The following is an 11,607-nucleotide window of genomic DNA, read 5'->3' as shown; positions in this document are numbered from 1 at the left end:
GGACAGGGGAGCCGAGGATGCTGGTGGCCTGTCTTCAGGGAGAAGATATATCCTATTGATGCCTTAATTTGAAAATTTTCACAGTTTTGGAACTGTAGCTTTGTAAACTGATAAATCCCTATTGTAACAACCAAACCATTTCTGGTATATTACATTCCAACAGGCTCCCTTTGTCCACTGAGTCCGCTCCCATGACCTGTTTTCACTTCTTTGAAACAATTTCCTTACAACGGTCAGCCTGTAGCTGCTGTCCAGGGGTGCTCCTGCTGGCCGTGCCCTCCCCCCAACTGTCCTCTCCTCCCGTCATAGTCAGACCCCCAGTGGAGCCGCCCCAGCTGCTCCATCGGAGGTTCACTGAATGTGCACTCAGCTGGTACAAGGAGCCGGGGCCGTACAGAGACCTGTGGCCCACCCAGAGGCCGACCGCCGAGGCCCCAGACCCAGTTCTGAGCTCCTGGACGTCCTGCCCCAGGCTCAGCCCCCACCCTGGGCTGCAGCACCGCCACCTCCAGCACCCTCCCCAGCACCCAGCAGGAGCTTGCTAACTGCATGCTGGGGGACTGCCTGCGGTCTCGTTAAAACCCACCTGTAAGGTGCCACCTCCCAAGCCCTCAGAAGTGAGGGGACAGGGGCAGCTCCAGCCGTGTCCCCAACCCCGGACCACACCCCTCCCAGCAGCTGGCCAGGGAGGGGACAGCCAGCCCCGAGGGCGCAGGGGCCGTTCCGGCCACCAGGTGGCGCGAGAGCTGGCGCGGGTCCCCAGGCCGGGCTTGGAGGGGGCGCGGGCCAAGCGGCAGTGGGGCGCCCCGGGGACCCCATCCCAGACCCCCGCCACGGCCTCCGTTTCCCCCCACACCCAGCCTCACCTCCCGGCCCGCGGGGGCCCGTCCTGCGGCGCCCGGGAAGGCAAGGAGCCAGCCCGGGACGCGGGCGCACAGGAGGAGCCCGGCCCAGGGCGGAGTGGAAAAGAGAGCTGTATTTGATTTACAATTAACAAGATTTACAAAAGGGGGTGGGTGGTCGTGGGGGAGCCCCCAGGCCGGACGCCAGGACCCCGCCTGCTGGGCGCCCCGGCCGCCTGGGCCACGGGTGACCTGGGGGCGGCCCCGGCTGCCACTCAAGTCCAGGGGACGGGCGGGCGAGGTCAGGAAGCCATCGTACCGCTTTGTGTCGTCCTCCCGTCCGGGCGGGGGGCACATGGACACGGTCCCGGGACCCCAGCTGAGGGGCCGCCGGGCTCGCTGGTGGGCGGCCGCGGCCTGGCCCGGCGCGGAGGCGCGTAAGGCACGTGTGCGGGGTGCTCGGGGCGCCCGGGGCTGGTCCCCGGGGGCTGGTGCTGGCGGCCGGGCCGCGCCTGGTATCGGGGTGTTCCCGCCGGCTGCCACCCGGCTGCGACGTGGCCTGGCTCCCGGTGCCCCGGCTAGAGCAGAGGTCAGAGGTCAGAGGTCCGTGACCTTGTTCTCCAGCGCGGCGGCAATCTGCTGCAGGCGGAAGGCCAGCTGCATCTTCTGGGCAGCCGGGTCCTCCTCCAGGGCGTTGATGATCTGAGGGCGGCTGGGGTCAGGCCACCGACCGGCAGGGGTCACCCAGTCCCCACCCCGAGGCCGCGACCCCCTACCTCATCGTAGTACTTCTGTGTGTACTGGTAGAGCTGGTGCAGGGCCACGAGGGTGTTCAGAGAATCAGTGTGTGCCTGGGGGGGAGGGGGCAGCGTGACGACTGGGCAGCGGTGTGATGACTGGAGGGACAGTGTAACGACTTGGGGTGCAGTGTAATGACAGGGTGCAGTGTGACGACTGGAGGTGTCAGTGTGACGACTTGGGGGGCAGTGTAATGACAGGGTGCAGTGTGACGACTGGGGGTGGTAGTGTGACGACGGGGGGCAGTGTGATGACTCGGGGGGCAGTGTGATGACTCAGGGGGCAGTGTGACGACTGGAGGTGTCAGTGTGACGACTTGGGGGGCAGTGTAATGACAGGGCGCAGTGTGATGACTGGGGGTGGTAGTGTGACGACAGGGGGCAGTGTGATGACTCGGGGGGCAGTGTGAGGACTTGGGGGAGTGGTGTGACAACTTGGGAGGCAGTGTGACGACGGGGTGGCAATGTGATGACTCAGGGTGCAGTGTGATGACTCGGGGGCTGTGTGATGACGGGTAGCAGCGTGATGACGGGGCAGTGTGACAAGTGAGGGAGCAGTGTGACGACTCGGGGGTAGCATGACAACTGGGGGGGCAGAGCGACAACTTGGGTGTACAGTGTGACGAGTCGGGGGACAGTGTGACTGCCCCAGGGCAGGCAGTGACAGTGACCCTCAGGGTGGGTGGCCTGGCAGCAGCAGGGCAGCCCTTTGTGGAGGCCCCACCTCATGGGCGGCCCCCTCTGGGAGAGTGGGGGCTGCGAGGGGGTGGCAGGGTGGGGCGTGGGCACAGGGGGGCACGCCACCCGCACCTGCCCTCATGTCACACGGAGGCCCCTGCCCTCCCAGGCGTGGGTGCAGCAGCGTCCGGCTCGGGGCTCCTCGCCCACACTCACGCTCACAGTCACACGCTCATGCTCACCCCCACCGCAGAGCCACGCGCACCCCCTGCACGCGCTGTGGAGCCACATCTGAGCCCCCAGCCTCCCCGGCGTGGTCACCCGCCCTGAGGTCCAGCCCCAGGCCCCGCGCTCCTTACCCGGGAAATCTCCGCCAAGTGCGTGTTCATGTCCTGGTCGCTGACCTGCACCATCCGCCGGATGCCTCTGTAGTAGCTGCGGGGACAGGGCGGTTACGGGGCTGGGGCGGCCGGGGGCCCGGAAGCTGTGGCCTCCCCCCAGCCAGGAGCCCCACTCACTCCTCCACCATCTTCTTGTAGGCAGAGATCTCCTTCGCGTACAGCAGCTTGTTGCTTGGCGAGTCCTGAGGGAGACGCGGCCCAGTGAGGTCCCACCCGGAAGGGGCCAGGCACGGGCAGCCAAGGGCCACCCCGGAGCTCAGCTGGGCGGGCGGGTCCTGCTGTCCCAGCCGCTCGCCCTTGCAACACCCCTCGGCAGAGAGGCTGCAGCCCCACCTGGACACAGGCCCACCCCGGCCCATCCACAGACCTGACAGGACCCCCAACTTCCACTGAGAAAACAGCCCAGTCCCTGACTCATATGAAATATCAATATTTCATACCTGCAAGGTCAGGAGGACGAGTCCCATGGGAGAGGGGCCCGGCTGGGTGGGCGGCTAGGCTCCAGCCCCAAGCATCCAAAACCACACTGTAGACACCCCCTCGGCCCCTGCCCCCCCCATCGGCCTGCCCAGCCTCCCATGCCCCCCATGCAGCCCGGGCCCACCCACCCGGCTCAGCTTGTGCTCCGTCCGCGTGCAGGCGTCCATGAAGGTCTGGGCGATGACCGACAGGGATGCGTCCACCACCTCTGGCACGTGCACGTCGAAGATGAAGTGCGGGTTCTTGAGGATGTTCACCCAGAACCGCAGCGGCAGGCTGCGCGGCACCGTCAGGCATCAGGGGCTGGGGAGGGTGGGGAGTGGGGCCCCAGGGGGGATGGCAGTGGGGGGGATCAGGACCCCGGGGGACAGCAGTGGCGGGGGGGAGCAGGACCCCAGGGGACGGCAGTGGGGGAGCGGGGGCCCCACCTGTTGGTTTTCCAGATGTGGATGGTGTCCTCATCCTTCATGTCATGTTTCTCAGCCTGCTCGTCCAGGAAATCGAAGAAGTACTTGACGGCGGGAGGCACGGCGAGGCCGGGCGCTAGAACGCTCTGGAAGAAGTTGTCCACGAACTGCTGCAGCGTGCCCTGTGGGGGAGGACGGTCAGCGCGTCGGCCCGGGAACCCAGGTGCCCAGGACGCCGCCGCAGCACCGGGTGCCGCACCTTGACGGAGAGCAGGCGCGTCAGGTAGATCTCGGTGATGGCCTTAGTCCGCTCCTTCTCCTTGACACTGCCACGCTTGGACCGTCCCTCGTCCACCTCGTCGGTCGGGCGCACCAGGTGCCACACGCGGTTCTCCTCCTCCAGGAGGGCGTGGCCTGCAGGCGGGGCGCACTCAGGGCGGGGCAGGGCCGGGAGGGGCGGAGCTCGGGTGGGAGGGCCGGGGGTGTGGCTGGGACCCTAGCTTGGGGCGGGGCGGGGCGCACTCAGGGCGGGGCTCGGGTGGGAGGGGCGGGGGTGTGGCTGGGACCCTGGCTAGGGGCGGGGCGGGGCGCACTCAGGGCGGGGCTCGGGTGGGAGGGCCGGGGGTGTGGCTGGGACCCTGGCTTGGGGCGGGGCGGGGCGCACTCAGGGCGGAGCTCGGGTGGGAGGGCCGGGGGTGTGGCTGGGACCCTGGCTTGGGGCGGGGCGCACTCAGGGCGGGGCGGGGCCGGGAGGGGCGGGGCTCGGGTGGGAGGGCCGGGGGTGTGGCTGGGACCCTGGCTTGGGGCGGGGCGGGGCCGCAGGGAGGGACTCACGCTCCCCCGGCAGGTCCTGCTGGCTGTCCTCGGGCTGCTGGGAGACCCCCACCTTGGACAGGAGGAGGGTGGCTCCGTCCCGGACCTGGGGGAGGCGGCGGTGAGGGCGACCCGGCGTGTAGATGCCCCCGGGCCCTGCCCCCACACCCCAGACCCCACCCGCTCACATTGTAGTGCATCAGGGTGTTGATGCGTCTCCACCGGCCCTCCCGCTGGGAGGTCAGGTCCAAGTCCGACAGGATCTGGGCCGTGGACCCAGGACGCCACTCTGGGGGGACATGGGCAGCTCGCTCGCCACCAGGGCTGCCGGCACCCTGCAGCCCAGCTTGGCACCCACCCCACGCCCACCCTCCTCACCGAGCACTACGCTCTCGGCCTTGGGCCAGCGGGAGCAGGGCAGCGTGCGGTACACCTGGTCAATGACCTTCTCCTTGACTTGGGAGATGGTGTCGCAGTTGAGCACCTTGACGGGGATGGCGTCCACTCCTTCATCCTGGACAATCACACTCACCGTCTGTGGGGGATGGAGAAGAAGGGCAGAGCAAGTGGGGAAGCTTGCTCTTGACACCCCCAACAGTTACGCCCCGGCTTGGCACGCCCCACAGGACGGGGACACCGAGGGCCCCACACACCCATTGGTAACTCGCAGCTGCACACCATATGCACACACATGCAGCCATACACAGTCCCGGGGCTGCACGTCACAGCGTCTCAAGGGAGGGCACCCGCCTGGGCACCCACCTGCACCTCTCCCAGGAGCCAAGGGCTCAGGGCCGGGACGCCTGCAGCCCCTCTCCAAGGGCCTCCACGGGACACACACACATGGGAGAGGAAGGGACCCACCCCGCATATCTGATGTCAGTTGGTAATGGACGGCGCCCTCCCCCTGTCCTGCAGCCCGCCCGAGGGGCTCACCAGGGGCGTGTACTCAACGTCATCCCCCAGCAGCCCCGTGTCGTTGAGGGTGTACTTGGCCTTCTTCTGCACAGCATCCACCGGCCCCTTCTCCACCTGGTGCTTGATGGCCTTGAAGAGCTTGTACAGGGGCTCCCCAGCACTCTCCTGGGGCAGCACAGGGCGGTCAGGCTGGGGGTGCCCGTGGGGTGCCAATGGGTCTGACTACACTAGGGGACAGAAGCAAACCTCGAAGCGGGGACAGTGCCCCACCCACCCAATCCCAGCCGCAGTGGGACTCACCTTGAGGTACTGGTACAGGCAGATGGACATCCAGTTGGACAGCATCCTCTCCACCACCGTCTCCGACCTGAGGGGCAGAGAGGCTGCACCGAGGGACCCCGGCCCCCACGCTCGCCTAGAGCACCCCTGCCGGGCTTGGCCTCCCGCCAGGATGTGCACCGGCAGCTGGCAGTGACCCAGGGCCCGGTGCACGCCCATGCGTGTGCACCCACACAACACCCGGCCACCCTGCCCAGCCCTCGCACCTGCGCAGCATCAGCTTGGGATTCTTGGCCACCACGTACTGCTCCATGAGCTCCAGGAAGAGCGTGCGCATGATGTCCGTGTAGTACTCCAGCTTCCCGTGCAGCGCCACCGTCAGCAGCGACGCGAAGTAGACCTTGGCGCGGGCCGAGAACTCGCGCTGGTTCTCCAGAGTGTGGATGAACTGCGGGGTGCGGCGGCCTCAGGACCCGCCCCCAGGGCCCACCACCCCCGCCGCCTCCCCCCGCCCCGAGGCCCCGCTCACGTTGACCAGGAAGGACTTGCTGTTGAGCAGGTTGGAGAACTGGTAGAGCGCCTGCTCCACCGCGGGCCGCCGCGCCTCGGGGATGTCCAGCTGGCCCGTGACCATCACGTCCTTGCTGCCGTCCTTGGAGGGCAGGAAGAAGACGCGGTCCGTGTAGGTCTTGTAGTCCAGCACGGGGATGCCCGCCTCGTGCACGTCGCTGCTCTGGTCCTCCATCTCGATCATCAGGTCTGCGGGGGCGGCGAGGTGAGGGCAGGGTCCCGCGTGCCCCCAGGCTCGCCCCCACCGCCCGCCGCCGCCCCTACCCGTGAACTCCTTCTTGCAGCGGTCCCGCACGCTCTCCTCCAGGCCCTCCAGCTGCGACCGGATCTTCTCGTATTCCCGCTCGGCCTGCTGGCTCTTCCTCCTGCCGGCCACGCCACAGGGCCCTGGGTCGGGGCGCCCGCGGGAGGCGGGGCGGGGCCAGGGGCGGGGCCACGGTGGGCGGGGCAGAGTGGGGCAGGGTGGGGCAGAGCCACGGTGGGGCGGGGCTGTGGGCGGGGTCACAGCCGGCAGGGCGGCGGCGGGGTGGGGCCAGGGGCGGGTCCACGGTGGGCGGGGGCAAAACCACGGTGGGCGGAGATGTGGGCGGGGTCACAGTCGGCAGGGCGGTGGGGGAGGGGCCAGGGGCGGGTCCACGGTGGGCGGGGGGTGGGCGGGGCTGTGGGGCAAAGCCACGGTGGGGCGGGGCTGTGGGCGGGGGTCACAGTCTGCAGGGCGGTGGCGGGGTGGGGCCAGGGGCGGGGCCACGGTGGGGGGGATGTGGGCGGGGTCACAGCCGGCAGGGCGGCGGTGGGGCGGGGCAAGGGGCGGGGCCACTGTGGGCGGGGGCAAAACCACGGTGGGCGGAGATGTGGGCGGGGTCACAGTCGGCAGGGCGGTGGGGGAGGGGCCAGGGGCGGGTCCACGGTGGGCGGGGGTGGGCGGGGCTGTGGGGCAAAGCCACGGTGGGGCGGGGCTGTGGGCGGGGTCACAGTCTGCAGGGCGGTGGCAGGGAGGGGCCAGGGGCGGGTCCACGGGGGCGGGGGTGGGCGGGGCTGTGGGCAAAGCCACGGTGGGCGGGGATGTGGGCGGGGTCACAGTCTGCAGGGCTGCAGTGGGGAGTGGCCGGGGGTGGGTGGGGAGTGGCCGGGGGCGGGGCAGGGGCCGGGGCGGGGCCACGGTGGGCGGGCGGGCGGCTCACCAGTAGCAGTAGACTGACACCGCGATGACCACCACCATGGGCACGATGACCAGCGGCAGGATGAGGCTGAGCGGCACGTCGCCCACACGGGTGTCGTACTCCACACGGCCCAGCACCCACTCACGGGAGCCGAACTTCACCTGCGGGGGGCGGGCTCAGCCGGCTCCCGCCGCCAGCCCCCTGCACCCCCCGGGCTCCCCCGCCCCCGCCCCGCACTCACGATGAACTCGGGCAGGTTGTGCGTCGTGTCCCGCTTCTGCCGCCGCTTGGGAGGGGGCTGCACCTCCGGCGGCTCGCAGTACAGGTCGGTCTCCGTCAGCGTCTTCATGACGCAGCGCTCGGCGCCCACGAAGGCCTCCGCCTCGTGCAGCGTCATGGCCTTGTTCAGGTTGGTGCCCTGGGGCAGGCGGGAGGGCAGCGTTGGAGGGAGGGCTCCGAGGCCCCGGGGGGAGCCCTGGGCAGCCCCGGCCCTCACCCGCGCGTGGATGAGCTTGTTGACTTGCTTCTTGACGCCGCCGGTGAAGTTCTCGAAGGTGGGGTCGGCCACATACTCGAAGGCGCCAGCCTCGGTCCTGAGCAGCACCCGGTGCCCGTCCATCTGGATCAGGGCCGTGAGGTTGTACGCCTCGGGCTCGTCGGGGACGGCCGGGGACAGGAAGACGACCCTGGTGTCGTTGTACAGCACGTACTTGGTGCCCACAACCTGCGGGGCGAGGCTGGCCGTCAGCCGCCAGGTGCCATCGCCAGCCCATGCCCCTCGGGACCAGGCCCTGCCGTGCTGCCGACTGACCACCGTGGGCTGCAGGGCTCCGGCCTCCCGCCGCCGCCGCCAGGACTGCAGGGGCTCGGCAATGACCACCATGGAGAACTGCTGGATCAGGAGGAAGCCCTGACCCGTGACGTTGATGCTCCGGCCGCCACTGCAGGAGGGGTGGGTGGGCCTTGAGCTGGGTGGTGACCGGGCCACAGGCTTTGCCCCCCACCCATTCCCCGACTCCTGCTGTGGGGTGGGCAGGGGCGAGGGCGACCGGGCCACAGGCTCTGCCCCCCACCCATTCCCCGACTCCTGCTGTGGGGTGGGCAGGGGCGAGGGCAGGGGCTCCACATTTGACACGTGCACCTATCACGGGCAAGGAGGCAGCCAGGCCTCTGGGAAGGAAGAGGCCTGGGGTGCAGCTGGGGTTTTCCAGAAGCCACCCTGGCTGCCCAGACCAGCCCTGTCACGTTCCCCCTGGCTGAGGGTGCTGGGGGAGGTGGCTGGCTGGGCGGGGTCCCTGGCTGGCCCGCACCTGGCGAAGCTGCGCAGCGGCTCGAAAGCCCGCAGCGTGGGGTTCTCGCGGTAGGTGAAGGTGACGCCGGGGCTGGGCACGTGGGAGCCCCCGTAGAAGACCTCCAGGGCCACCTTGCCCAGAGTTGGCTGGGGGCCCGTCACACACCTGAGACGTTGCCCAAATTCCGTCCTGTGGGTGGGAGGGGGTGCCGTCAGCATCAGCCTCGGCCTGGGACCCGCCCCTCTTTGGGCCAGGGGCTTCCTCTGCGTGAAGGCACACCTGGGGTACAGGCTGGGGTGACCCCACCCCCAGGGCCGGTGATACCCACACTTTACAAGGGACACCGTTGAGGGTCACTCGCACGTCCTCCTGGCAGCCCGTGTCCAGGTGGGTGCCGCTGATGGTCAGCGTGGTGCCGCCCGCCTGCGGCCCCTGCTTGGGCTCCACGAGGAGGGGCTGGGGCTGCTGAGAGAGCGACAGGCGCGGGCAGGTCAGGGCAGGGCCCTCCCTGGACCCCTGGGGGCTCCATCCCGCGTCGCCCCAGCACACAGAGCCGGCACACCTGACACACGCCGCCCCCAGGCCTGCAGCCCTCCACCCACCACGGGGACCCTGGGGCCAGGCGCTTACTTGGTAGGTGAACTGGACGTGTGGTGGCGAGTGGCCCAGCTTCCCGCTGACGTCCACCTCGACACCCCCACTCAAGGGTGCCTCCGCGGCCGCAATCACACACACGATCCTGGGGTGGTGGGTGGGTGGGGCACGCTCGAGGACACGGCCCTTCCCTGCCCTGTGCCCTCCCACCCTCCTGCTCGCCTGGCCGAGCAGCCCCAGGTGGAGGGACCGTCCCCCTAGGAGCCCAGGCCACAGCCATCGCTCACCGGGCGGACACCGAGTACCGTTCCGGCTCGAAGGCACAGTTCTGGCCGGCCACGGTGACCCTCTTGACGTCATCTGCCCTGACCCCCAGATTGGACCCGAGGATGGTGACACGAATGCCCCCGGCCAGAGGGCCCGTTTCCGGCTGGATCTGCAATCAGCAGAGCCCCGCTGACTGGCGGCTCAGGAAGCTGGAGCCCAGGGCAGGGCGGGGGTCACCCGCCCCTGGGGCCTCCCAGGGCCTCACCCTGGTGATGACGGGCGGTGGGCAGTCGGAGGTGGCATTGCTGCACAGAGCCTTGTACACACACTTGCCCTGCTCGCCGCACCACACGCACTGGTAGGCTGCGTCGGCGGCCAGGCACAGGCTGCAGTCGCTGCGGCCGAAGGAGCAGTTGTACAGGGTCACTGCGGAGAGAGAGTGGGGTCAGCCCGGCCCCACCCCCAGCTGCCGCCCGCCCCCACCCCACCCCACCCCACCTGGGCACCTTGGAGCCTGCTGTCGATGTTCTCGCCGAGGGACTTGACGTACAGGTGGAGGAGAAGCGTCTCGTTGGCGTCATGGGAGAGCTGGGGAGACAAGCTAGGCTACGCTGCACTCAAGGTCCACACCCAGCCAGCCCCCCGGGGTCTGCAGTGGGCCCACCCCAGGGACCAGCCAGGGGCTGTGGGGGGAGGCCTGCAGGGGTCGGGCAGCTGGGGGCACCAAGCAGGAGGCCGGGTGGCTCAGGGGCCCAAGGGTCCGTGCAGCCAGATGGGGAAAGAGCGGAGGAATGGACACTTCGATTCACGGGGGACAGTGGGGCAGGAGACGCCGGGCCACCCCTTGGGGCTCCCTGATCCAGCCACCCCAGGAGGCGCACCTTTGGGGTCCGGAAGGAAAAGTTTCCAGACTCCTGCCAGCTCACCAGCTCCTCAAACCTCGGCAGCTCACTTCCCACTTGCAGGGGGCCCTGTGGGGCAGCGGCTCAGGGCAGCCCAAGGCCCCACCCTCTCCTGGGCACCCCACCCCTGCTGCCCTCACGGCCCCCTCCAGCCTCCTGCACTCGTGGCCTGGGGGCCCCACAGGCCCTCAAGGGCCAGCCAAGGCCCCCCGTCCCCCCAACCACTCGGCCACTCCTGAGCCCGAGCCCCGAGCCCTCAGGTGCCCCCAGGCGCCCCATCCCTCCCATCCCTCCCATCCGTGCCCAGCACACCGTTTCCAGCACCCGCTGACACTTCGGCCTTGACTCCCCCCAAACTTCTCCATCCCAAGGAGGCTCCAAGTCCTGAACCCCCACCCTGTCCGAGGCCCCCACATCCTCCCAGACCTCTCCAGACCCTCTGCCTCCTCCTGTCCACTGGTCCCTCCCAGCACCTCCTGGGGTCAGAGCCCCGTACGGGGCAGATGGGAGGATGCCCAGGCCCCCCACCCACCTTCACCGTCTCCAGGTTCTTGCCCTGGAAGGTCACTTCTGTCTCATGGTTCATGGGGATGACCAGAGGGCTGGGGTTCAGGAACTGTGGGCAGGTGTCCTCCTGGGGGACGAGGAGGCTGGTCAGGGGCGGCCTGGCTGTGGCCGAGCGACCGCGGCGCGACCGGTGGCCCCTCACCGTGTGTGCCCGCACGACGCCGTCCTCAGGGCCAGGCGACGCCTCCCGGCACTCGCGGTGCCACAGGTCCCACTGGCAGCTCCAGCGGCTGCTGGCGCAGGACACGCACCTGGGGGAGAGGGGTGCTGAGGGGGCGCCCGCCACAGCGAGGGCCGGGCGGCGCAGCGCGGGGGGCACTCACGGCAGGTTCCGGGCCAGGCTCATGGCCTCGTGGCAGTCGTAGAAGAGGTACTCGTGGGCGGTGAGGAAGACGTGGCTGCGGTTGAACAGCAGCTGGACAGGCACGGCAACGTGGTCTGCGGGCAGCCGGGGGACAGCGTCAGGCAGGGGCGGTGGGCCCTGGGGTCCAGCCTCTCGCCCAGCACCACCCCCAACAGGCTGCAGGGGCCCTGCCGGGGCTCCCCACTGCCTCGCTCCCAGGCCCGGCCAGGCCTGCACCTGCCGCAGCTCTCTCAGGCACCTGGGACTCAGCTCACGTCTCCCCAGGGCTCTGAGATG

At 69.6% G+C, this 11,607-nt stretch overlaps 1 protein-coding gene across 7 annotated transcripts in view; it reads right to left on the bottom strand.

Moving 5' to 3' along the window:
- Positions 1 to 958: 958 nt before the first annotated feature.
- The window catches only part of PLXNB2 (plexin B2), a 33,507-nt gene continuing 22,858 nt past the window's right edge, over positions 959 to 11,607 (bottom strand). For all 7 annotated transcript variants that reach the window (XM_037847769.1, XM_037847767.1, XM_037847768.1 and 4 more), the window contains 29 exons: positions 11,291 to 11,405; positions 11,110 to 11,218; positions 10,933 to 11,034; positions 10,380 to 10,469; positions 10,005 to 10,086; positions 9,764 to 9,924; positions 9,519 to 9,667; positions 9,268 to 9,376; positions 8,966 to 9,102; positions 8,656 to 8,826; positions 8,157 to 8,286; positions 7,842 to 8,069; positions 7,587 to 7,763; positions 7,367 to 7,506; positions 6,450 to 6,550; positions 6,145 to 6,374; positions 5,882 to 6,063; positions 5,637 to 5,703; positions 5,355 to 5,501; positions 4,797 to 4,953; positions 4,607 to 4,707; positions 4,440 to 4,524; positions 3,865 to 4,019; positions 3,627 to 3,787; positions 3,327 to 3,474; positions 2,836 to 2,900; positions 2,677 to 2,752; positions 1,619 to 1,693; positions 959 to 1,544 (listed from right to left, as the gene is read on the bottom strand). In XM_037847769.1, the coding sequence (XP_037703697.1) occupies positions 1,440 to 1,544; positions 1,619 to 1,693; positions 2,677 to 2,752; positions 2,836 to 2,900; positions 3,327 to 3,474; positions 3,627 to 3,787; positions 3,865 to 4,019; positions 4,440 to 4,524; positions 4,607 to 4,707; positions 4,797 to 4,953; positions 5,355 to 5,501; positions 5,637 to 5,703; positions 5,882 to 6,063; positions 6,145 to 6,374; positions 6,450 to 6,550; positions 7,367 to 7,506; positions 7,587 to 7,763; positions 7,842 to 8,069; positions 8,157 to 8,286; positions 8,656 to 8,826; positions 8,966 to 9,102; positions 9,268 to 9,376; positions 9,519 to 9,667; positions 9,764 to 9,924; positions 10,005 to 10,086; positions 10,380 to 10,469; positions 10,933 to 11,034; positions 11,110 to 11,218; positions 11,291 to 11,405 (3,755 nt within the window). In that variant the 3' untranslated portion in view covers positions 959 to 1,439. The remainder of the gene's footprint in view (positions 1,545 to 1,618; positions 1,694 to 2,676; positions 2,753 to 2,835; positions 2,901 to 3,326; positions 3,475 to 3,626; positions 3,788 to 3,864; positions 4,020 to 4,439; positions 4,525 to 4,606; positions 4,708 to 4,796; positions 4,954 to 5,354; positions 5,502 to 5,636; positions 5,704 to 5,881; positions 6,064 to 6,144; positions 6,375 to 6,449; positions 6,551 to 7,366; positions 7,507 to 7,586; positions 7,764 to 7,841; positions 8,070 to 8,156; positions 8,287 to 8,655; positions 8,827 to 8,965; positions 9,103 to 9,267; positions 9,377 to 9,518; positions 9,668 to 9,763; positions 9,925 to 10,004; positions 10,087 to 10,379; positions 10,470 to 10,932; positions 11,035 to 11,109; positions 11,219 to 11,290; positions 11,406 to 11,607) is intronic.

The sequence above is a fragment of the Choloepus didactylus genome, chromosome 8 (assembly GCF_015220235.1).
Source record: "Choloepus didactylus isolate mChoDid1 chromosome 8, mChoDid1.pri, whole genome shotgun sequence".
NCBI lineage: Eukaryota > Metazoa > Chordata > Mammalia > Pilosa > Megalonychidae > Choloepus > Choloepus didactylus.
The sequence above is the reverse complement of the archived record's forward strand: the minus strand, read 5'-3'. Positions and strand labels throughout refer to the sequence as shown.